We start from the raw sequence: 23,257 nt of genomic DNA on the forward strand, positions 1-23,257 counted from the left end.
GACAGAAACACTGGGACAGTCTGCATCTACAGAACTGCAGCAGCTTCTCCAAGGTGCTGCGAAGTACCAGGAGGAACTGTGTGCAGGTCAAACCAGAGAGAACTGCTGCTGGTTTAAGGGCAAAGGGAAGTGCTGCAGATACTGATTAGATCTGGGTTCCCTTTATTGCACCTTGTATGAAGTTAACTGATAAATGAAAAACTATTTATATCATTTATGTTAAAAGCATCCCCTGTGTGTTTTTAGTGCCTAAACATTTGCACATTTACTGTGTGTTATTACTAATCTTTTGTCTGTGGTCATTTTGAATGATTTGGAAACAGAGATTATTACAATACATAAAAAATACCAGAAATATTTCAAAGAAAGAATCAAGTCCACCAGAACAGAGTTTGTCTCCCTCTTGTGTTCTTATCGACCTGTAAAACTGAACTATATTTCCCATAATGCAGCACTCATTGATCCATTCAGGGACAATTGTAAACAAGGATTTGTGCTAGGTATTGTAATATTTAACTGTCATTTATTTGCGGTTGTTAGCTAGGCTACTTCTGGCCTAATATCCCATGATTTCCAAATGTCGTCTTTTGATTTTGTTTATAGATTTAAATGTTAACATAATAACTAACCTTTCCCATCATTGTTGTCCTTGGAGTATGTTGAAAATGTATTTATTACCACTTCAGTCTTTATTATTTGGTCATCTCCCATACACTAAGGTGTTGTTTTGTACCCGTTTGTCCAGCCGCCTTACATCCTTCTGCTTCATGCTGCCTCCAAATACTTTTCTGTAGCCTGTTATTTAAATTCCTTTATGAAAACGTGTCGCAATATAAGCCTGGCTGTGCACTACAAATACCCGAGCAGCCCTTGAAGGCAGCACATGAAGGAGCAGCCCTGACAGGTCGGTGCTGCGACAGCAAACATGTAAGTTTAATATTTTGATTTGGTTATTACCATTTTAGGCTGATTACAACAGCTGCTAGTGAAAACATGTATTTATATCAGAAGAAACAACACGGAAACTAGGCCGAATCTTTTAAGGCTGGGTCACTTTCGCTTTCCTTACTTTCGTTATGTGATTAAACTAAGTGTCTTTAAAAGTTGTATTAATGATTACATGACATTTCTGGGTTAAGGGACTGTTTTTTTTTTTTTTAAGATCGAGTATCTGTATTTTCAGCTGGGGCCGAGTGTTTTGGACTTATTTAATGCGCAGTCACTTTACAAATAACTGAAAGTAAAATTGTAAGTGCGCAAAAGCAAGAAAACAAAAACAGGAAGAAAAACAGACGGTGACTCTTTGTGTCATAACACCTGCTGTCTTCAGTCACACTCATCACCAGTCTGTGTAGCCCACCATGGAGAGCCCTTCAGAGGAGGCAGCAGCTGAATCCTTCTCCCAGGTGGTGTTCCTGGACATCCCGCACTCATATCCACTTTCCACCCATGTCACCTGCTACTACACCCTCGCTTCAGCCTACCAGCCGGATCCCAGGGATTGGGTGGGCATCTTTAAGGTGAGGGCACCATCCTTATGAATTAGTGTTTTTCCATGTGGTGAATTAAAGAATGTAAAGTTTTATCTTACTGTTCTTGTACAGGTGGGCTGGAGCTCCACAAAGGATTACCATACCTTTGTGTGGGTGGAGCACAGTCTGGATGTGGTCGGGCAGGAGTCTGTGACTAGACAGGCTGTTTTTAAGGGTACGGAGTCGTTTACTTTACTCTAGACTCTCTAACAGTTGTAAAATGTCCGGACATGCCAAAGGTGCCGTACCTTCTGAAAACTGTTGATGTGTGAACAGTTGAAGCCTTATCAAAGCCACAAGGCTGGAAAGTCAGTTTTGAGCTGCTGTGACATGGATCTGGTCCTCTGGAATAAAATCCTCTGTGTAAACTAGAGTCAGATTTGAGGTACACAGATACAAACTGAGACAGAACATTTTCACAGTTGAAATGTCCCAGCAGTAAGAGCACAGTGTAAATAATAAATATGCTGTATTTAGTTGCTGCAGGCCCAGGGCCTGATACTGCACATACTTTCTTTCCAAAGTTAATGTGTTTTTTCTGCTTTGATGAACTTGAACTTGAGAGTCCAAACTAACACTACATTCAGTTTGCTAATGGGAAACAGCATTAATGGTGGTTTTATCCTTTCTGTCACGTTTAAATTGAAGTCTAGGAGGTTTCTGAGCTGGTCTGAAATATTCTAAACTAAATAAACAAAAGGAGTCTCCAGGTTAAACCATCCTCAGCTGCTGCCTGGTGACGTGGTTATTAAATGAAGATTTGTGCTCTATTCCTGCGCCGTCAGACTACTACCTGCCGAAGGACGAGATCGAGTTCTACCAGTTCTGTTACGTTGACAATGCTGGTCAAGTGCGAGGAGCCAGCACCCCGTTCTGCTTCAAACGCCCAGTGGAGCAGAGCATGGAGAGTAGCCCAGATGATGACCTCCTTGTTATTACAACACAGGTATCAAATGCAAACAGAAAGCCAGGGACAGTCTTTTATCTGTCCCGTGTGTATATAATGAGAAAATAACCAACCGCTGTGGAAAAACTCTGAATTAAACTGAGAATAATGTCTTTAATTTGCAGTAGAGTTACAGACAGACACAAATCTAATGAAAACCAGGGATGGAAATGAACTCAGAGTACATTTGCCAGTACAACATGCTGTTCCTACACTTTTTCTCCTCTGCATTGATTTGATACCTTTGGTTTTGAGTGTTTTTACCTTTGTCACTTTAAGTAAAACATGCTAATACTTTTAAGTAGAACTGCTGTATAACTGCAGAACATTAGCACATACCAAATATTTATATGTGTATATGTTACTTTTATTTCAAAGATCTGAGTACCTTATCCACCACTGATTAAAAAACAAATCAGGCCTCTGTCTGTCAAAGGTAAATAATGTTTTTTATTGACTTTATGTGTTTTGTTGAACCCAGGAACAGGTTGAACAGAGTGTACGTGAGAAGGCTGAGCTGCAGAAAGAGTTGGATCAGATGAGAGAGGAAAATGAAGCTTTAAAAAGAGCTCTGCAGGAGGACCAGCAAAATGTGGCCAACCTGAAGGTCTGCTTATCTGATTTACAACAGCATCTGCAAGATGAGCACATTTGCTCATTGTGCAACAGCTCAACATGATTGAACTTTGACATTTGATGCAGTGTCTGTGACTTCCACAGGGGCAGAATGAACAGAAAGAGAAAGAAAAGACTCAACTGGTCCAAGAGCTCGATCAAGTTACGGAGCAAAACAGAAACTTAACTAGCACCTTAGAGCAGCAGCAGCAAGAAATGAACAACTTGAAGGTTTGTTATCAGACAGTCTGTGAAATCTCAGCACAGTGTGATCAGTGTGAAAACCTAACAGCACAAATGTCTCTACCAGGACGAGATACTGGTCCAAAAGACAAAGCAGATGGAGATGCAGCAACAACTGAGTGCTGCTGAACGGAAGAACCAAATTGATGGATCAAGTCTAAGTGAGGTGAAGATCTTTTCATCTCACCTGTTAAAGTCATGTCTCAGTCTCTGCCTGTATTAATCTGTTTGTTCCATTTTGTTGTGACCCACGCTCAGGAGAAATACAATCGAGCTCTGCAGAAGATCAACCAGCTGCAAGAGGATCGTGTGAAGCTGAGGGCGACGATTGACGACCAGGTTGATGAGATCAACAAGTGAGTCACGTCTCCATGTTTCTGCTTTTGTCATTTAAATACATTAAAACATTCAGAACTGAAAGCATCAGGTTTTCTCAACACTGACACCTGTTTTTTTTAATGTGTTTTAGGCTAAATTCCAAACTCAGAGAATTGGATCGAGAGTTATTAATAACAAGAGACAGTATCCACCTCGTACAGGTACATCTGCTGCCCTGTGCAGTGGATTTAATCTAGATTGTTTGACTTTCAACAATAAAAATCCTTTGCAGTTAGTTCCAACTAAAGATATAAATCTTAAAAATGGTCACAAATACATCATTTATTTGTAAAAGAAAGCTTGATAATTTTATCAAACAGCTTTAATCATTATTTTTAATTATCATTATCAAATGTGTGCTTTACCTTTGGCAGGTTGACCTTCAGAGCTGTGAGAAAGAGAAGGAGAAGGTATCTGCAGAGCTGCAGATGCTCACACGCAACCTGGATGAAGTGAAGAGGGAGAAGCAGGCGTTATGCAGGAGGCTGTCACAGCAGGAGCCGTCGCAGGACTCTCCAGATGAAGACCTGAAGGTGGGAGAAGTTTAAAAAATAGAAGCAGATATTCTGTTAAAAACAACTTTTCTTTCCTCATCAGTCAAAGCAGCACGGATTAATGATGTGTCCTCTTCAGGTGCAGTATAGGACTGTTGTCAGCCAGCTGCATGACGCTCAGGCGAAGCTGGCGGCTGAGAAGGACGAGTCCAAAAAGGCGAAGAAACAAGCTGAGATGCTGGAGAACCAGGTGCAGCATATCAAGAAGCAGATGGACACTGTGGTCACATCATGGGAGCAGGAACAACGCAAGAGCAGCAAATATGAGGTAAAGTGATCTTCTGACAAAATCTAGACTGAGAGTCTTTAATGCAGCCGGTTCAACGTCTGATGGAAAAGACTTGAAGCAGGAGAGTGGAGGCTGTTACAGCAGCACCTTAATGCCCATGGCCTCAGTTCAGAAGTCTCATATAACGTTCAGGTCTGTGAGTGCTGAGACAAAAACCTCATCATTTCATTTTCAGCTCCAACTCAGAGAGGCCCATGAAGCAATCGCAGAAAAAGACAGCATCATCGAAGACAGCGAACAAACCCTCAGGTTTCTGAGACATGAGAAAGAGGAGCTCGTCAGACAAAAACAGGTACATTTACACAAACGCCGTCACCTTGTGATTTCAGTCGCATGTTCTCTAAACTGTATTTGTCCTGGCAGAATCTTGCCAGTGACATCGAGGGGCTGCGCAAAGCTTATGCTGAGCTCCAGGCCGCTTCCCCTGCGGACGCCACCTCGACCAACCCTGAGCAGACACAGACGCCTGAACAGTCTGAGAACCTGTATGAGAACATAGGTGAGTGCAACAGTGGCATTTAAGTCAAACATCAAAAATTCTCTAGATAAAAGCTTCTCAAATGTGAATTTAATGGGTTTTTTTCTCTGTTTGATATTTAATCTGATATATTTGGGTTTCAGGGTTCAGACAAAGGTACAACTACTAAAGATTCTTTTGACTATTTCTATAGCTCCAGTTCATGAACTCATGCTTGCTTTTTCATTGGACCAACAGTTGTAATTTGTTTACTGTCACATATGTCAAAGAAAAGCTTCAAATCTTCTAATTGAAGAAGCTGCAACTAGAAAACGTTTCGACTTTTTGTGTTAGAAATAACTGAAACTATTAAATGATTATTTTAATTCTTGGTGATTCATTTTCTGTTGCTGGACTCATCAATTAATCGACTAATTGTTGCAGGTCTTGGAAAACTGTGACAGGAATTTTTAAAGACTTTTTTTTATGACATGAACCAATGAAAATAAATATTAGTTGCAGAATATACACTAGTTTTCCAGTGATGTGTTTCTCTTTCCTTGCAGGAAGCGGTGCAGAAGCAGAGGAAGAGGTGAGTCACATCATGTCCTTTAGAGGAATCAGTGCAGTTTTCCCATCTGTCCCACAGCTCCCAACAAAAGCAGCTGGTGTGTGACTGGTTCGGGTCCTTTGTCTGTATTTTCTCTTGTTTCCAGTCAAAGTGTTGGTTATGATGCCCTTTACCCTCTGACACTGTGAACAAGTGGCAGCTAAGTTTAGCAACTAACGCACAACAGATTTCCCACAAATTGAATGAACCAGTGTTCCAAACTAATTTAGGTTAAACAAGCAGGATCCAACTCTCATCTCCACAGCACATTAATGAGCAAGACCCCCCCCCAATCACATCTCTGGATATTTACATTAGAGACTCAGCTGTTTACTCTGTATTTTGGAACTGACTTAAAACTTAATCCACTCCTTATATTGTGTTACCCCTTCTGATGTGCTGCCTCTATTTCTGTCCCCACCAGTTGCTGGTGTGCCGTCACTGCCAGGAGAGCTTCCCCAGTATAACCCGAAACGAGCTGGAGCAGCACGAGCAGAGTCACAGAATGTGTCCCTTCTGCGCGATGATCTGCGACAACATGGAGCAGTCTGTGTTTGAGGATCATGTCTACAGCCACGAGCTGTGACAGCTACGTTCAGCTAGAAGCGTAGTCGAACATCATTAATATCTTCACAGAAAAAAAAAAAAGTCTTATAAGTTAGGTGGTCTTTATTTAGAGGACTAGACTGATATTTCTGCATGCTCATTTCCTGTATATTCTCCTTAACATGAAAGGTTTGCTCCACCTGTTTTACTAGAACCGCCTGGAGGAGTTTTGTAAAGTATAAGACACCTGGAAACTACAAATGTGCAGCATTTACCAAGTGGGAGTTTGTTAAAACCCCAGATACCTCGGGCAAGTCTGTCAGATTTACTTGCAACAGTAAATAGCTGGAATACTTTTCTTGTTGACTCACAAAGCACGTTGCCCTACTGGCAGAGATTAGTCATAGTTATGTAACGCAGCACAGTGAACAACATGGCCTCACTTGTTTCGGTCAAATGTTTTGGAAGGTCTGCAGTGAATTACCACACAGCTGCATGTTTAAAGGTTTTTGATACAGTGCTGCTGAGTTCCTGTACTGGCTGAATTTATAACAAAAGATGCCAAACCTACAAAGATAGTCATCCTAAATAAAATCAAAAGCTAACTCATCAAAAAATTTCAAATTTTCCTTTTACATTTTTGTTTCTCTTAAATCTACTGTGTGTCTTAACCAAGCCCCCCCATCAGTGATTCTGTGTGTGCTGGACTGGATTCTGGTTTTAATTAGGAACTATCTGATCGGAGATGAATGAAACACAATGATCAATCTGAAATCTTTGACTCCAGCTTTCAAACAGCCAGCAGTAAAACAAATATGATTTGTTGTAAATAAGGTAAAACATACTGGTACAACAATCTGGTCCTTTAAGTTGATGAATTAACTTAAACTTATGTAAAACTTGATATCAATCCATGGTTACTCATCCACAGCATAACTTTGCACTTTTTTTTTCCTCTTGAAAAATCATATCTAGTGTAATCAGGTCATACTGATTTATGATTTTATTTAACCAGGTGTCTGTTGGTGACAGGATGAATTGTTGATACAAGGGTGAACAAGTGGATTTATGTCTATGATAAGGTCAAATGATTAACTGTACATGGATATAAACTGTCCCTGCTGATGTAATAAAACGTTAAGTTCAAACTGTCCATTGTAGCAAATGCAGATGTTTCCTTCAGAGTTAATATTTAACATGAAGAATCAAACAACTGCATGTTGAGACTAATCCTTAAACACCCGCATACCATGATAACAGATCTTCCACTGAATTTTACATGAAGTCATAGAAAGCAGTTTGCTTGCATGACTCTAATAATGTAAGTGCACTCATTGCAAAGACTTTACTGAGCAGAGCCCAATCATAAAAGTTCCCCTGCTCACGTCTCAGTGTGAGTTCCCCAAGTGAAGCAGCCGTCACATGAGCACCAGGCACATTTTGTTTACCAACATGTCTCTACAGGTGTCCACTGTCCAAGCACACGCTGTCATTTCTCAGGGTGTCATCTGATTGGCCTCCTCTGGTGTGACATCACGAGAGGTCAGCTCAGAGAAGAGGGCAGGCAGCCAGTACTGTGCTTCCCCTGCTGCTTGAGAGTCCAACCAGGCCAAACCTTCTTTCAGCAGGTGATCCTGGTAATAAGAGTGGAGAGTCAAGTGCTGTGTACTTTACAGGGGTTTTCTGCAGGGTTATTAAGTTGAATCCTTTTTAATCACCACACAGAATGCAAGTTAGTCATAAAACAGAAAAATAACAACATATTTATTTATTTACTGCCAATAAAATGCACTTACCAGGACGTGGCACGCCCGCTCCTTCTCCCACTTCAGACTGTCCTTGATTTCGCTCACAGTAACGTAGCCCTTCTTCTACGTAAGAACAAAGAAACAAACAGCTGTGATCTCTCCCTCAGGAATTAGAAGCCCTTTAAAACCAAAAAAGCCTGAAGTTTCATCTTTGTGTTGAAACAGTTGTCAGATAAAACAGACAAATCACAGATGTACAGACCAGGATCGCTGGATTATTTTTTACTTCTACAATTTTTGAGCAGATTTATGAACATTTGTACGTGACAGACGACAGTGATACTGATATTCTCCTGCTTAGCACATCTTTCTAGACTGATTTTACATGGGAAAAAAAATTCCTTTACAATAACATCACACCCTCATGTTGTAATGTGCCCTGCACTGTGTCTTACCTCAGCCAGCTGTAGAACTACAGTGTGGTCCATATTGAGCTCTGCTGGGACTGACTGCACCAAGTAAGAACCACCAACAGGAATCATCCCAAATCCACTGCCCATCACCTTCAGTTTCTTTATGGCTCTCATCAAGTCGTCTCTGAGGAGCACATATTCCACCACTTTACCATCTACGTGGGCATTTCATTATTTAAACACTAACCTAAACAATAAAGCATGACTATTTAGAGATGTTGCTATAATATATTAAAAGTATTAGTGTTACTTACTGGCTTACATCTTGAGCATATTTACCTCTTCCCTTCAGCACTCGCTGATGGAGTTCATCCAAAGTAATGAGCCCTGGAAGAAAATACAACATTATAAGGCAGATTCAGTGATTTCACAGCTGTAAATATTTCTGATTATATCTTCAGAACATAATGACTTTATTGCCATTAACTGTGCTGAAATATTAGGAAAAGAGCTGAAATCTAAGCACAGTTTCCTATGAGAGTTAACAGCTGGTTCAATCAAACACAATGACTACCACAGAGTTTTTAAAGAAGAATTTACAAACCTCCATTTCTGTGTTTCAGGGCTAGGCACACCTCAATGATCTGCACACCAAGCTCGTAATAGAAGTCACCAACGCCGAGCATCTCAGACCAAAAACCCTTGCCAGCTGTGGAAAAAAAGAGGAAGAAAAATTCAAAGGTTATGTTCCACTTTAAAACATTTAAACATGTTTCTCCCATTTTTAAAAATATCATCCCAAATGCTTCTCACAGGCAAGGGGGTCAACTCCGATGGTGGCACACATTTCCTGAAACTGAACCCTGAACTGGGGGTTCTTTCGGATTTCTTGTTTGTGCTTGCTGGCAAACTCCTCCAGGTTTGATTTGAAGGTCTCCAACTGCTTAGACATCTGGAAGAAAAACACATGATTTAGTAAAACTAAACAAATCTTTCTGCACAACTTCTTAAACTAATTTTCAATTTTTAAAACGTGAAGTGCATTTAATTTGTCCCGCAAAACAAAGTGAATAAATGTTTGGGGTGCCCATGAACCAGAAGGTTGGTGGCTCGATACCTGGTCCTCAGGTCACGGTGATTATGTGTCTATTATGTAATTATGTGATTATGTGTATGATTATGATGATACTGATACCAAATAATGTGTATGATAACAGACACACCTGATACCAATAGTTGGAGATAATTCTATAACCTTTATCAGTTACTGGGCCATGAAGCTGTACTTAAATACAGTATTTGAGTTCTGTGTGAAAACATGAGGCAATGCTTGAATTAAAATCCTGTTTAATGTTGCGTTTCAATGCAAAACTGTAAATCCACAAATGAAAAACCATGGACTCACCTGGGCAATTTGGTCTTCAGCTAGAACAGTACCTCTCTCTTTATATTTGGCCTGAAAACAGAAAAACGTTATTAGGTTAAATAAAAAAAATTTAAAAAACATCAGGTTGCAACAAATCAATAAGTCCATGGGAAAAAACCTTTTATATTTTACCTCTGCGAGCTTCTTTTTAGCAATAGCTCCGGCTCCAACACCCCTCCGATGCATGTTGTCTGCGGTCTGGTATTAAATCAAACTGAAAATCTAAGATTGTTTGTGTTTATCGCATAATAGTGTGATTTTAACAAATTAGCAACTAAGCTAAGCTAAGCTAACTTAGCTTGTTTTTTTACACTGTCGTTAAACAAGACTCACAATTCTCCACACAAAACGCGATTCTTCAATAACGTCAGCTTTTATAATTCACACCCAATATTTTTATAAAGTCCAGGCTGCCTGAAAAGTACAGGTTTATGATAAAGTTTGGGATATTTAAAGCTAATTTAGCTCAACTGTTTTCATTTTGACTGGGAGGAAGTCAACTACTTCCTGGATGCTCTCTGACGTCAACTATTTATTTTATATCGCCCCCTGGTGTCAAGGCGAGTATAGCAGGCCACTACTGATTTTCATGCTTTACTCACAAACAACATATTCCATTCAAATGTAAATACAAAAAACACAGAATAAATCACGTAATAAATATTCAGCAAAAGTCAAAATATAATAGAATTATGAAGAATAGACTTCAAAAACACATTAAAAAAACAGCATAAAAAAGTCTCTAAGAGCCACTAATCTGCAGTATTTAATATTTTGAATGTTCTTACATGTTTCAGACAAAACAAAACACTCATTTTACTCAGTTTCAATTCATTTTTATTTTGCTGTGTGATGATCTGTGTTATATAAGGTGAGGATTGGCCACAGGATAGAATTTTAGTGCACTAAAGACATTAAACATTAAAGATCATCTAAGCTTTCAAAAAGTCACAAGGCTGAAATCAGATGAATCATCATCCTGAGTCGTCTGAGGTCTGGAGCCTGAGAACACAGCAAGACAGGTCAGTTTGCAACTATTTTCCAGTGCTGCAGATTAAAAGTTTGATCTATTAAAATGACAGAAAGCAGTGAGAAATGCAAATGATAACATCCAAGAGTTCACGATCACATTATTCAAAATAGTATCTATTTAAGAAGCTGCAAGTAGGAATCGTTTGTCCTTTTTGTTCACTTGACCAAATCATCAAACAAGATGCAGATTATTTTTCAAACAGTTTATAGATTTATACAACATTTAACAAACCTAGAGCTTCGTCCTCTGCTTCTCCTGCACATGGAGCCTCAGCAGCTCATTGTATTGAGGTTCCTCTGGATCTCCCTCTACAGAGACAGACCTGTGACAGCAGAGCACATTGCATTAAATATGTCACTTCTGCTTCTGGTTTACATAAATCTGGTGCCATATGCAGCAACATACTTGCTCCTTTTGTGTTTTTGGTTGAGCAAGAACTCAACAAAGTTCTTCTGCACCATTGAATCCATGATTTTGCTGATTTCGCTGGCAATGGTTGACTCAGCATATCGTCTCCCCACATGATGCTCAGCTTCACTGAGGCTAAGACACAAAATCACATGAGGGGAGATGATTAATATCAAGATTAACCTCACGGTGCTGGTTTCAAATGTGTAGCCTTGTCTGACCGAAAGTCAAACGTATAAAATGACCCCGTACATGCCAGTAAAAATCTCTTAGTGAGTTGTCATTAAAATAAGCAGATTTGTCTTGTAAAATAAACATTCATCATTCTCTAAAGCTGATAAATTATTAAGGTAAAAGCTGTGAGACGAACCCCATCTCTTCTGGTTGAGCGTTTGCCTCTGAAAGCAACGCTCCAACTGTGCAGATGACCAGCAGTTCGAACAGCAACACCTTCATGATAACCTTGACACAAAAACACAGAAACTTTTGTATGAAATGACAGCTGATGGAGAATAATGCTTACTAATAATATTTATATTGCAGCAGTCTTAAATGGCAAAGAGGAAAAGTGACCACATACTGCAGTTTAAAGTAAATGTGTGAGCATGAAATTCATTTTTAAGTACGTTTCCTTACCTTTAAATTGAGATATCCTTAAAACAGTCAATGAGAAACTGTTAAACTACTTACTCTGGTGGGGTAATGTCAGAAAATGAGCTTTTATACTGTGTGGCTCTGAGGTAATATTGCATGTGTCATGCCAGGAAAGTGAGCAAGAAAAACATTTTAGTTCCACCACATTAAAGCATTAATGAAACACACACGCACAGGTGACTACTGATAAGCAGCACTGTAATAAACGTGGAGCGTAAATTGTTTGTACTTTTCTAAAGAGTTGGTGCTGAATTAACAACCCCCAGGAAACATCCACAGACCATTAAACTAATGAAAAAGTGGCACTTTAGCAGAATATGGAAAAGTAATGGTTTGTTAATAATATATGAAGATGAAGATGGAAAGTATCAGCTTTAATGCTCAGTAGTATCAAGATGTCTGACTGAATTTTATCTTACAGGAAGAAATTTCCTCAATTTTTAAAGAAGAGACTCAGTCGCTTATTTGCCTTCATGCTTTGTTTAGCATCAATCATATAAAATTTTATATCCACAAATCCAAAATTCACCTAAACCTGTGTCTTCTAGACTTTACTTTTAGCATACTAACTTATTTTTTATCTTACAATTGGTGTTCTAACTTGTCTTTCTTCTTATAATGCACATTATAGAAGACAGGATTTTTGTTTTTGAGCTTGTTGTCAGGTTACTAGCAGGGGTAGAAGTAGGAAAAAATGTGCTTTAGAAATTTTCAATGACAAATATAATCCCTTCAAAAATAATACTTATGTTGCTGTCTGTATAAAGTGTATGTCTAAAACATAGCACTAGATTATTATTAGGATTACAGATCTATTTATGTGTCAAGAGCAATTTAATGTTGGAGCAGATTAAGGTGGAGCAAATTTCAATGATTTTATAAACTACTTTTTTAATCATATTTGGTAAGATGATCATAGCAGCTTCCCTGGACAAAGATCTACTGAACATTATTCTACGGGACTGTAAAGTACACTATACTAATTTTATATATCATATATTGTTCCTGGCAGCATGGTGGATTGGTGGTTAGCACTGTTGCCTCACATCAAGAAGGTTCCGGGTTCTAAACCCATCAAGGGCTTTTCTGTGTGGAGTCTGCATGTTCTCCCTGTGCTTGTGTGGGTTTCCTCCAGGTACTCTGGTTTCCTCCCACAGTCCAAAAACATGTATGTCAGGTTGATTGGTGACTCTAAATTGCCCATAGGAGTGAGTGTGAGTGTGTGAGGTTGTTTGTCTCTATGTGGCCCTGTGATGGACTGGGGACCTGTCCAGGGTGGACCCCTGCCTTTCACCCAAAGAGAGCTGGGATAGGCTCCAGCAGGTCCCTGGGACCCTGGTTAGGAATAAGCGGCTATAGATGATGGATGGATGGAAGAATGAATTTTTCACAGGATGTTATAAATGGTATATAGATAGATAGATAGTAGCTGATAGAACCTGATTGTAGTATTGAGGGAGTACAGTTTGGAAAATTGTTTGTATCATCTATGCTGATGCACCGCACTGATACTGCAATGAAAATAAAAAAAATGCAATGCACAGTGAATCTTCCATCCCATAACGACAGTGCGATGTGTTGTTTTCTGCAGACAGCAGGTCTGTCTCCCCCTGCTGCTTCTTCTTCTCTCGTCGAAACACAAAAATGGCCATCCAGCAAATTACGCATGCGCAGTGGTGGGCGCTTTAAAACAAGTCTTGAGGAGGGAACATGGAGACATTTGCAGGTGGACCTGGATTATAGTCGAGGTAAGTCCCAGATCCGTAAATACACGGTGGTAAAACATGTCTGCAGAATCTATAAACGCGACGACGCGGTCGTGTTTGTCGCTTCGCTCAGGAGCCGCGTTTTGTTGGTGAAAATAGCCGGCTAATGTTAGCCAGCTAGCTCGCTGTTATTGTTTTCATGAACCAAAATGGAGGAGATGGCAGCGTCCTCCGCAGCCACTCCCGAGTCCTTGTTCGAAGCCCTCACTCTGAAACGTCAACCAAGACCCGTCACAGACTCTAATTTCTCCCAACCCCACTTGTCTGTGTCAGAAATAGCGCCCGGGTGTTTGTGCTAATGTAGCTTAGCTTGAATTTCAAGCCCGGCGGACGATTTTAGGAAAAGGATGCCCGGGATCGGGCGCACTCTTGGAGCTGTGCTCTCCTTTGGTTTGTCCCAGTGTTAGCGTCAGTGCGGGTCTTTGAGCCCCAGGACAAAGGCAGCATGCACACAGGTAAACCATGAGGGGACACATGCTTTTATTTGTTCTGCAGGATCGCAGCTGCAGGATGGGAAGTGGTCGTGATCGCCATGACTCTGAGATCCACGCTGTTTCCAAAGACTGGCTTCAAGCACAAGGCTGACACCGTCGACTTCGACAAAACCCACATCGGAGTCGCCACCGTGAGTCCCGTGAGCCTCAAGAGAGAGTCCTGCGACTTTGTTATAGATGTTCAAGACGTACAGGGGGGCGAGATCCCGAGCAAATCCAAGGACTTAGACCAGAATTACATGACAAGCAAAGTTGCCCTGTCTGCCACGGTTGCGGAAGTTGTTAAAGGAGACAATAAGACTGTGGGCATATTGTCCCCTGTCAGACCAATGGGGGGTGAGGGAACCCCGGTGAAAGGTAAACCCCTCTCCGTTGACAGCATGGATAACCCTCAGATGGCTGTGAACAATAACTCAAAGGATGCTGGTGCTGATGACAGTGCGAAGGGGGTTGTCCCTGGTGTCCTGGGCACCGCATCCATTGAGCTCTCCTCTGAGGGCAAGTGGAGGAACATCAGGAAGACCCCGGCCAATGCCCACACACAGGCCAACTGCCTCCGACAGATTCTCCTCCTCCAGCTGGACCTCATTGAACAACAGCAACAGCAGCTGCAGTCCAAGGACAAGGAAATAGATGAACTCAAAGCAGACAAAGAGACGGTATGTAAAAGCGTTTTAACAAATTTTACTGTGGTGTGTATCCTACAGATTTGCATTTAAACTTAGATTTTGTTTGTCCGTGTCCTTGTTTTTACAGCTGCTGGCACGTATTGAGCGCATGGAGCGTCGCCTGCAGCTTACAAGGAAGGACCTGCCACGCGACAAACGCCTCTTCCAGCCCCTGGAGCCATGGACCCCTGACAAGGAGGATATTTGGGATCTGGATGTAGAAGAGAGTCCACAACCTAACCCAACCACTCCACTAGCCTTTAGTCGGGGTGGCAAAGGTCAAAAAAGGTAAAATAAACAAAAGCAGTTAGCAGACAGTTTCACACTGTGTGGTATTGACCAAACCTAGAAACAAAGTCCTTGCAGAAAAGGCATTTTGCCACAGTTGGTTTATATAAAAAAAAAAAAAAAAAAAGATGCTCAAAATGAAAATAGGATTCAGTTAATTTTTTAAAGTTTCTTCTCTATTACGTATCTTTAATATGCCTTAATTGTTTTATTTGCGTAGGAAATCCTGCTTTGGTGATGCAAAAGTCCAGAAATCACGGGGCAAAAGTGCCAAACTTAGCCCGCAGAAACCCGAGATTTCGCCCGGCTCTCCCAATCAAAGAGAGCTGCGCAGTAAGGAAACCCCAGAGAAGACCCTTCCTATGAGATCAGGGGCAGAAAGGGACATTTTGCTCCTGTGCAAAGAGGACCCTGAGCTGAGCTGTCAGATGGAAGATCTGCCCTTCATGTCTACCACAGAGATGTATCTGTGTTGCTGGAACCAACCTCCTCTGTCCCCTCTGCGTGAGACTTCCCCTAAAAAGGAGGAAGAGGTGGCCAGTGAGTGGACTCCTCATGTAGTACATGATATGCTGATTGTTTGTAAGCCTAACCTATATCCCATCTTTAATCACTTTATCCTTCAAATGCACTGAGCACACTGGCCATGATTAACTTTGTCTCCCTCATTCGTTTACTACGTTTAGTTCCTTCTTGGAGGGAAAATTATATAGAGCCGTTGGATGGCGATGACGCTGTTAACTCCCCTGAGGTGAGACACATCTGAATGGAAAGTACTAGTTTTTTTTTTTTTCACATTAAATCCAAAATAATTACATGTGTGGATTTGTTTTTCCATCCAGCCACTGGACGACAATGTGTTTTTGAAACGCCACTCGAAACTCGAGTTGGATGAGAAGAGAAGGAAAAGGTATCGGTTCTTTCATTTGAGATTTCAGTACATCTCTGGAGTCAAAACCCAAAGAGAGTGGGTGACCCTCAACAAGTGTTCACAGCTGCAAAGGAACCATTTATGTGTCTGTGCTTTCTAACACACAGACTTTACTGTGTTTGCTTATCAGTATCACTGAGAACACTAAAAATGTTAGTATTTACTATAATGCATCTTCAAGATTCAAGATTTGGAGGATGGGCAGGTGAAAACTCGTCAATAAACTATGATAAGCAGTGGGATTAAATGTATATATGTTAGAGTCCCAGTTTAGCCTGAAGTGAAAGAGGGTTAGGTTTGCTGAAGGGTGTGGTGGCCAGTCGTCTATGACGCCATCGTGCCCCCAAAGAATCAGTATTTGTTCAAGCAGTGAGAAATATATACGATTTACTCGTATGATTTCCCACTTCACCTTTCCTTTTTACACCTACTGCCATTTTTCTTATGAATCTGTGTTTTCAGGTGGGACATCCAGCGAATCAGGGAGCAGCGCATGTTTCAGCGGCTGCAGCAGCGCATGAACAGAAAGAAAGTTGTCCAGGAGACTGAGCCAGAGCTTTCGTCCTTCTACCCTGACACTGAAGATGGTATATGTGCATTTTTAAACCTCCAATACCTGAATAAGAGTGGGTGCAGTGTAATACTGTGACATATATAGTGATTTTCACTTTATTCTTTTAATTTCCTGCAGTTGAAACTATAGTGATAACTCCCTTCTTGCCTGTGGTTGCGTTTGGTCGGCCGCTGCCAAAGCTCTCACAACAGTAAGTCGAAGCTGGATTTGTGATTTTCTTTTCTTCTGCTTCATGTCACATTTATTGTGTGATTAGCACAGGCTGACATGATCCACACAGTCATTAATTCATCATGAAATTGATTCTCCACTGCAGGTGTTCTAGAGTGATAACAAAAATGAGTCGGTGAAAGAATAAGGGACGGGGAGAAAGGCAGCAGAGGAAATCAGATGTGTATCAGTGGGACTTTTGTTGAAACATGTTTGTCAGAGATTTACTGCTGTCTGACTTGTTATTTAGCCTCAGCTATAATATGACCAGAGAGGATGATTCCTCCTTACAGGGCGGTGATAAATGGATGGGTGACTAATTAAAGGAAAATTAACAATGTTTTAATTTGTTAATCCTTTAAATGTCATGCTGCTTGTCCACAGTGGGTTATTTAATAATATCATTAAAATTATTCATATAAAGTTGAAAAGCACTAAAAATGTGATATAATAAATCATTGTAGTTTAGATTGTGGCTGCAGGATTTCTGTTGTGCTGCCAGACTTTGATGGTGAAATAGGAATGAAATTCAGTAGTTGTCTCCGCATCTCATGGCTCTGATACTGTTTGTTTTCTTCTGAAGAATATTTCCTCATTTGGTGTTTTGATGGTGCTGATGGAAAGGATCACATGACTCTGAAAGCTGCCACTGGTGTTCGACTGGTGTCTGATGACTGTTCAAGCCGTAGCATACAGTTTCACATCTTATTTCTTTTCTGTCATTTGTTGCTGCTTTGTCCTCGAGCTTTCTACTGTTGAAACTGGAGACAGTAAAGAAGAATCTGAAAACAAAATTTCAACTCATTTATATTTGACCAAAAATAAAGTGTTGATTCTCCCTTCAGGAACTTTGAGCTGCCTTGGCTGGATGATCGGAGCCGATGTCGCATCGAGGTGCCCAAAAAACACACTCCTCATCGGACCTGTCGGAAGTGAAAATGCCATGTGGCATCAACAGCGGAGAGATGCAGCTCCACGCCCAGATTAGAAAATGCTGCATTTGTCTTATCTGAGGGGGAAAGGTCACCAGTCACTCTGTATAACTGCTGTTGCTTTCAGTCTGTGGCAGCGTGAACGACTGTCCAGTCTCAACGTGTCGCCACAGACCAGCTGATCTCCTGCAGAACATTGGAAAAGGAGATAGCTGCGTCATTGGGTGTCAGTATGTTTTTGGTCTCATTTACAGGAAGACTAAGTGCAGGATGCTGCCAGATTATGGCCCCCATGTTAGCAGCTGCAGCAGATTACACATCAGTTTGTATGCTTAAAAAAAAAAAAAATCTCCATGCATGCTCTGTAACATGAGTGAGACTCATTTGTTGAAGTTTGTTCATCCGAAACTGATTTTATTAAACAAAAGTGAGTTTGTACCGTCAGCTGACGGGGGAAAGTTGGGGCTGTGATCTTTTGTGCATCCATTTGGGTAGAAAAAAATGTTGGAGACCATTGTGACTAAAAAAAAAAAGAGCTTGAACTATTCACAGTGAACAACACAACTACAGCTTTTAGCTCTGGGTAGTCCCACCATGCTCATTCTTCCAGTGGAAAAAAAATGTCCAAATCTGACTGTATCGTGCTGTGTATTGCCTTTATTGTTGTTCGCACACAACTTCAAATAAAATTTTATCAATGTTTACTGTGATTATGGGGAGTTTTGAGTCACAGCATGGTTTCGTATTAAAATTTGCGGTTCCTAATGTAAGAAAAAATGGACGAAAGTAATGTAATTGTGTTTTGCAGGGGTTTTTCTTCATGAAACCAAAGGCATGGAAAATTAGACAGGTGGTAAACTTGGCGTGTTCTCTTCCCCGTTTCTTAGTTTGTTTTTTTTTATGATGTGAGTTGCATGGGCTCTTGTTCAGCTGTGTCAAAAAAGATGGTAGCATGGCTTCTCCCCAGAATGGATAATAATCTGCTCATCAGGCTACAAATACTGCAAGATATTGAAAGCATGACTTGGCTGCTCTGTTCAGTGAGAAGTGCTGTCTCCAGCCTGAACAGCCTCATCCTATGATAATCTGATAATAACCAAGTAGTCTTGATCCTAACTTTTGTGTTTCCAGTCTTTACAATGGGCTTACATGCAGTAATTAGTAGGTGAAATATGTGTATGCATTGGTCTCTGAGGATGTTATCTGACATTCAAAGGAGCCCCGTTAGATGATAGATAAGCTTTGTAGCTGTAGTTATAGCGCTGTTCACCAGTCTGCTGCCAGTAAATCGCTCCTCTCTGAGTTCGTCTCCTCACTGCGTTTGTTCCACCTGTTTAACAATGATGCAATGGCTTTCTGCAGCTTCTTCGGCTGCCAGCTCTACGTGTGGGCACGTTTTGGAAATACAAAGTGATTTTCTTTTCTGTACATAGCTTTCAGAAACAAATGTACATAAAACATGGCTGTTATTTTTTTATTATTTAATGTTGGAAGTGATAATTCAATATTGTTCTATGATTGTATGTTGACAAATTGACAGTTTTGAAAGTTACATTTTTTTTGGAATAAAATTAACATGTCTGATATTTGGATTTGTTTTGGTTTTAAGCATTTCTGAGGTTGGACAGCCTGTGGTATTATGGGTTCAAGTTATAGCTTATCAAACTATTTGGAAACCACAAAACCAAACTTAACGCATCATCCAGACTTTGTGAGTCATTTTTAGACTAATTTTTCTTCCTATCCTTCACACTATTGTTCCAGTATGGATGTAAAACAAGCCTTTAATTGGATGCAAATCAGGCTAAAAGTCTTCAATTTAACTAAGAGAAAACAGCAAAAATGTCTCTATTCAGACGACTCCAGGTAAATGTGGAAAACATTTATTGAATAAAGAAAAGCAAAACAGGACAATTTCTAGAAAAGAAAGCGCTGACTGCTTTCTAATATTTTGGTGAAAATCGTGCTAATCTCAGAAACACGAGTGGCAATACACAGGAGCCTTTTCACCAATGTAGAGGCAGCTGAATAGACCTTTGTCTTTTATCCTTCACACGTTTCTGGAAAAGAATCCTTCCTATTAATGAGTGTAGACAGAAATACACTTTTTGTACACCATCTTCAGCTCAACCAAACGGTCAGCTCCAACAAATCAACGTCAAAACCCATCAAAAAGCTTGTACCAGGGCTAAATTAGTATATTTTCTATAATGTTGATGCTAATGTACAAAACCTACTGACACTGGTGTATGTCACCCATATAAAATATCCATATCTGTAATAATACCAACTTTCTTTTGGGCTCTTTTAAACATTTCTTAGTGTTCATTTAAATGGAAGTGTTAGTATTTACACAACTGTGAAAATAAATTTCCACTTTCAGAGAATTTGTGTCATCGGCAATGTCTTAAATGACTCGTGAGTTTTCTACACCTATGAGGGACAATGACCCTTGCATTATTTGTTTGGATATAATATACAATACACGCATAAAATGAAAACACCTCAAACAGAAAGCCATGAACCTTTATAACCACCGACCGCTTGCGGAAACAGTCAGCGTTCTGCCAGTTACACCGTCAGAAGCATCGAGACAAAGAAATCGGAGTGTGTCTGTGTCTGTCAGGTCCTGTGTGTTCAGTCTCTCCGTAGGTTGTTCAGCCGCTCCTCCAGATCTGCATCTGCGTCAGCCAGGGCGGGCTGGGGCTCGGCCTTCTTTCCAGCCACCGACAGGCTTCCTCCAGTGCTCGGGAGATCTGGCATGAACACACAAGCAGAATTCAGTAACAGTGAAACACCTGACAAAAGTCAAAGTGAACTGGGTTGGATTTCAATACTCATTTTTAATTTGGATCTGATTCCTGATTGCCAAAATACTCCGACTTGTTAGGCTGACGTGAATGAAACCTTTTCTATGGAGTCCTTTATCTCTCCTTGTTAATTTTCATCAGCAAAGCCTGTAAATTGTTCATGAGCAGTTGGGGAAAGTAAATTAAAGGTTTTTATGCTCAACATTTGGAGCTTATTCTTAGAAATAAGGAGCTTGAGTATTTGGATCAGGTAGAAGATGTAAATCTTAGCATGTTCAAACTGTTCTGTCACTGTGACAACAATAAATTTCACAGCTGCACCGCTCTGCTCAATTTCAGGCTGGAGCTACAGGTTGTACAAATTAACCAGGCTTTCTTAATTAATGTTCATACTGCTAAAAAAAAATGTAATATCTCTGGCTCTTCAGCCAACAGCATCGATAAGTTCAGCTCCATGAAAATAATGAAAGCTGAGCTCAGATCAGGGAGGTGTGATTAAGAGATTTGATAACAGGATTTGACACGAGTCACTGGTGACAAGTGGATCTCATCAGTAAAATAAACTCCAGCCCTGCACGTGATGAAACTTCATGAAGCTCTGGATTTTTCTTACTTGACAATTCATCGGACAGATTCAGGCCCAGCTCATCCAGCACTTGGGACACGATGGCGTCACTGTGCACAGACACAATCACAAATGCATCAAAGTGAATGAAAAACACATATCAGGCCAGTTTTATCAGAAAGCAAAAACAGGGAAAAATAAACAAATAAATAGAAACTCATCGTTGGCCCTTACCTCTCCTCTTCATCATCCTCATCACCCATGGCATCGTCGATGGCGTCGTTCATCATCTCCTCTTTCATGTCCATGATTTCACTCTGTCGCTCAAACTCCATCATGATTTTCTGAATCTGTGGCAATTTCAGCTGTGGAAGTGGAAGAAATATGAGTCTGGAACAACAGAATATGAGTTTGGAAGATAATTGCTATTGTTTGCTCTGGACAGAGTGTTTCAGTGATTATTTGACAGACCTGTCTGTTCATGGTGGCCATGGCTTTGGTGACGCCTTTCATAGCCTGCGCCATGCTGTTGTTGGACTTGAGTGTCTGTATCTTCAGACTGACTGCCTGGATGTTGGCTTTCATCATGATGAACTTCTTGACGTAACGCCGTGTGCGAACCAAATCTTTGGCCATGATCTTAACAGCGTCCTGAAATGGTTACAATAATACACAGCAAACTTAGGATTCCTCTTTAACAAACCAACCACATCTCTGCAATAAGGCTATTGCCCTCCTCTCACCATTTGTCCCTGTTTGGCCATTTTCTTTATGTCAGCGATGATCTTCTTCTCCTGTTGCTCCAGTTTCATTCGCTCTCGGTCCAGTTCTCTCATGGCTCGATTGAGCGCCCGCTGGTTCTGCCTCAGCATCTCCTCCGGAGTCTTCCTCTTCCCAAACAGGAACTCCATCTGGGGTGAAACAGCAAAAGAAGAAGGTCAAATGCAGTGACAATAAACTGGTACTGTCAAAAAATGACATTTAGTAGTAAAGAAATTAAAATAGTGCTAAAATCATTAATCTGTTAAGACAATAGAAAGTAATAGAAAATCTGAAGTAAGGTCTGCCCAAACTATTCTGGTTTGGGCTTTTTTGGTGTGATTGAATGGCTGTTTATTTTCCTCAGCAAACTAAATATATTTGAACTTTGGATTGTAGGCTAGGCAAATAAGGAATCTGAAGGTGTTTTCCTGGGCTGTGGGAACATAATGTAATGGACAGTTTTACAATTTTATAATAATTTAAACACCATAATACTGGGCTTCATCTAATGATTAGCACTTTCATAGTTGTTTCATTAATCCTTCGATGTAAAGAGGGTGAAAAAGACAAAGATATTCCAATTCCATCTTTGAAGAAACCAAATTTCCCAATAGTCAAGAACCCAGACATGCTCAGCTTATTATCTTCCTGACAGAGATAAGCAGAAAATTGTTCCCTTTTTTTGCTTGAAAAACAATTATTTATCAAAACATTTGTTAATCAATTAACTGATCAATCGTTTCTGCTCTGGTTGTGTCGCTATTTGCTTAAATATGGAAGAATGTTAACATGTACTTATTTATTCAGAAATAATGAAACAGTGTAAAACAAACAGTATTTCAGACATATGAGGCCGTTTCCAGCACTCTTAGACCTGCCTATGAGCCACTGGGGCCTGGCTAACATTACTCAGCACTTGGTCCTGTGACTGGAGGCCTAAAGTCTCCTCTCAGTCCTGTTTTAGCTCGACTGTCCTCTCAAACCCGTTTCTAGATCTGCCATAGTCGCCCCACCACCCCAGTCTCAGCCCAGCTGTCAGAAACCGAACCCTAGCTGGGTGTTATTCTCACCGTGTACAGAGCTCGTCCTACGAATACCGAGATCCAACAGGTGAAATGTACCCAGAGCGTTTCTCCGACTTCTGCTCGACACAAATTTAAACGATTATTTGTTTTCTTTCCGACTCTTCCGTGTTGCGATAGTTTCGCTTCCGGGAAATGACGTCATCGCGCATGGCTCAATGGACGTTCTGTTTTGCGTTACGTCACACCCAAGGAGGAAGTGTCATGATAGGTTAACGCATTTCAAAATAAAGCTTCTACAGTTAGTCGAAAGATTTTAAAATGTTTAAAATGTTGTGCTTTGTGTACAAGCAATCAATCGATCATTTTATCTATCTACCCAG

General features: G+C 40.5%; 4 protein-coding genes across 7 annotated transcripts; 2 read left to right on the plus strand and 2 right to left on the minus strand.

The window, feature by feature from the left end:
• Window positions 1-829: 829 nt before the first annotated feature.
• On the plus strand, window positions 830-7,323 carry calcoco2 (calcium binding and coiled-coil domain 2). Of its 2 annotated transcripts, none has more exons than XM_026315541.1 (15): window positions 830-927; window positions 1,331-1,520; window positions 1,605-1,707; window positions 2,318-2,478; window positions 2,960-3,085; window positions 3,199-3,324; window positions 3,404-3,502; window positions 3,595-3,692; window positions 3,806-3,875; window positions 4,089-4,247; window positions 4,348-4,536; window positions 4,733-4,849; window positions 4,921-5,056; window positions 5,581-5,606; window positions 6,049-7,323. In XM_026315541.1, exons 2-15 carry the CDS (start codon window positions 1,362-1,364, stop codon window positions 6,208-6,210), a joined length of 1,731 nt encoding a protein of 576 aa, XP_026171326.1. In that variant the 5' UTR covers window positions 830-927; window positions 1,331-1,361; the 3' UTR covers window positions 6,211-7,323. The 2 variants fall into 2 exon arrangements, with proteins under 2 accessions (XP_026171326.1, XP_026171327.1); XM_026315542.1 differs by having other exon boundaries at window positions 834-927; window positions 1,356-1,520.
• snf8 (SNF8 subunit of ESCRT-II) lies at window positions 7,156-10,272 on the minus strand. 2 transcript variants are annotated; one of them, XM_026315544.2, is made up of 9 exons: window positions 10,091-10,272; window positions 9,890-9,955; window positions 9,737-9,787; window positions 9,145-9,283; window positions 8,936-9,040; window positions 8,646-8,718; window positions 8,374-8,515; window positions 7,967-8,041; window positions 7,156-7,804 (listed from the first exon to the last, which is right to left on the minus strand). In XM_026315544.2, the coding sequence occupies exons 2-9, from the start codon at window positions 9,941-9,943 to the stop codon at window positions 7,667-7,669; spliced, it is 777 nt and encodes a 258-aa protein (XP_026171329.1). In that variant the 5' UTR covers window positions 9,944-9,955; window positions 10,091-10,272; the 3' UTR covers window positions 7,156-7,666. The 2 variants fall into 2 exon arrangements, with proteins under 2 accessions (XP_026171329.1, XP_026171328.1); XM_026315543.2 differs by having other exon boundaries at window positions 9,890-10,272.
• Window positions 10,273-13,491: 3,219 nt separating this feature from the next.
• msl1b (MSL complex subunit 1b) lies at window positions 13,492-19,301 on the plus strand. Of its 2 annotated transcripts, none has more exons than XM_026315343.1 (9): window positions 13,492-13,600; window positions 14,114-14,771; window positions 14,869-15,068; window positions 15,289-15,650; window positions 15,755-15,819; window positions 15,911-15,978; window positions 16,462-16,586; window positions 16,691-16,763; window positions 17,629-19,301. In XM_026315343.1, exons 2-9 carry the CDS (start codon window positions 14,151-14,153, stop codon window positions 17,717-17,719), a joined length of 1,605 nt encoding a protein of 534 aa, XP_026171128.1. In that variant the 5' UTR covers window positions 13,492-13,600; window positions 14,114-14,150; the 3' UTR covers window positions 17,720-19,301. The 2 variants fall into 2 exon arrangements, with proteins under 2 accessions (XP_026171128.1, XP_026171129.1); XM_026315344.1 differs by having other exon boundaries at window positions 15,289-15,608.
• A 278-nt stretch (window positions 19,302-19,579) lies between these two features.
• chmp2a (charged multivesicular body protein 2A) lies at window positions 19,580-23,078 on the minus strand. The gene is made up of 6 exons (XM_026315345.1): window positions 22,923-23,078; window positions 21,834-22,001; window positions 21,562-21,741; window positions 21,325-21,455; window positions 21,139-21,200; window positions 19,580-20,471 (listed from the first exon to the last, which is right to left on the minus strand). Exons 2-6 carry the CDS (start codon window positions 21,999-22,001, stop codon window positions 20,353-20,355), a joined length of 660 nt encoding a protein of 219 aa, XP_026171130.1. The 5' UTR covers window positions 22,923-23,078; the 3' UTR covers window positions 19,580-20,352.
• Window positions 23,079-23,257: the final 179 nt, after the last annotated feature.

Source organism: Mastacembelus armatus, chromosome 19, assembly GCF_900324485.2.
Source record: "Mastacembelus armatus chromosome 19, fMasArm1.2, whole genome shotgun sequence".
Taxonomy (NCBI): Eukaryota; Metazoa; Chordata; class Actinopteri; order Synbranchiformes; family Mastacembelidae; genus Mastacembelus; species Mastacembelus armatus.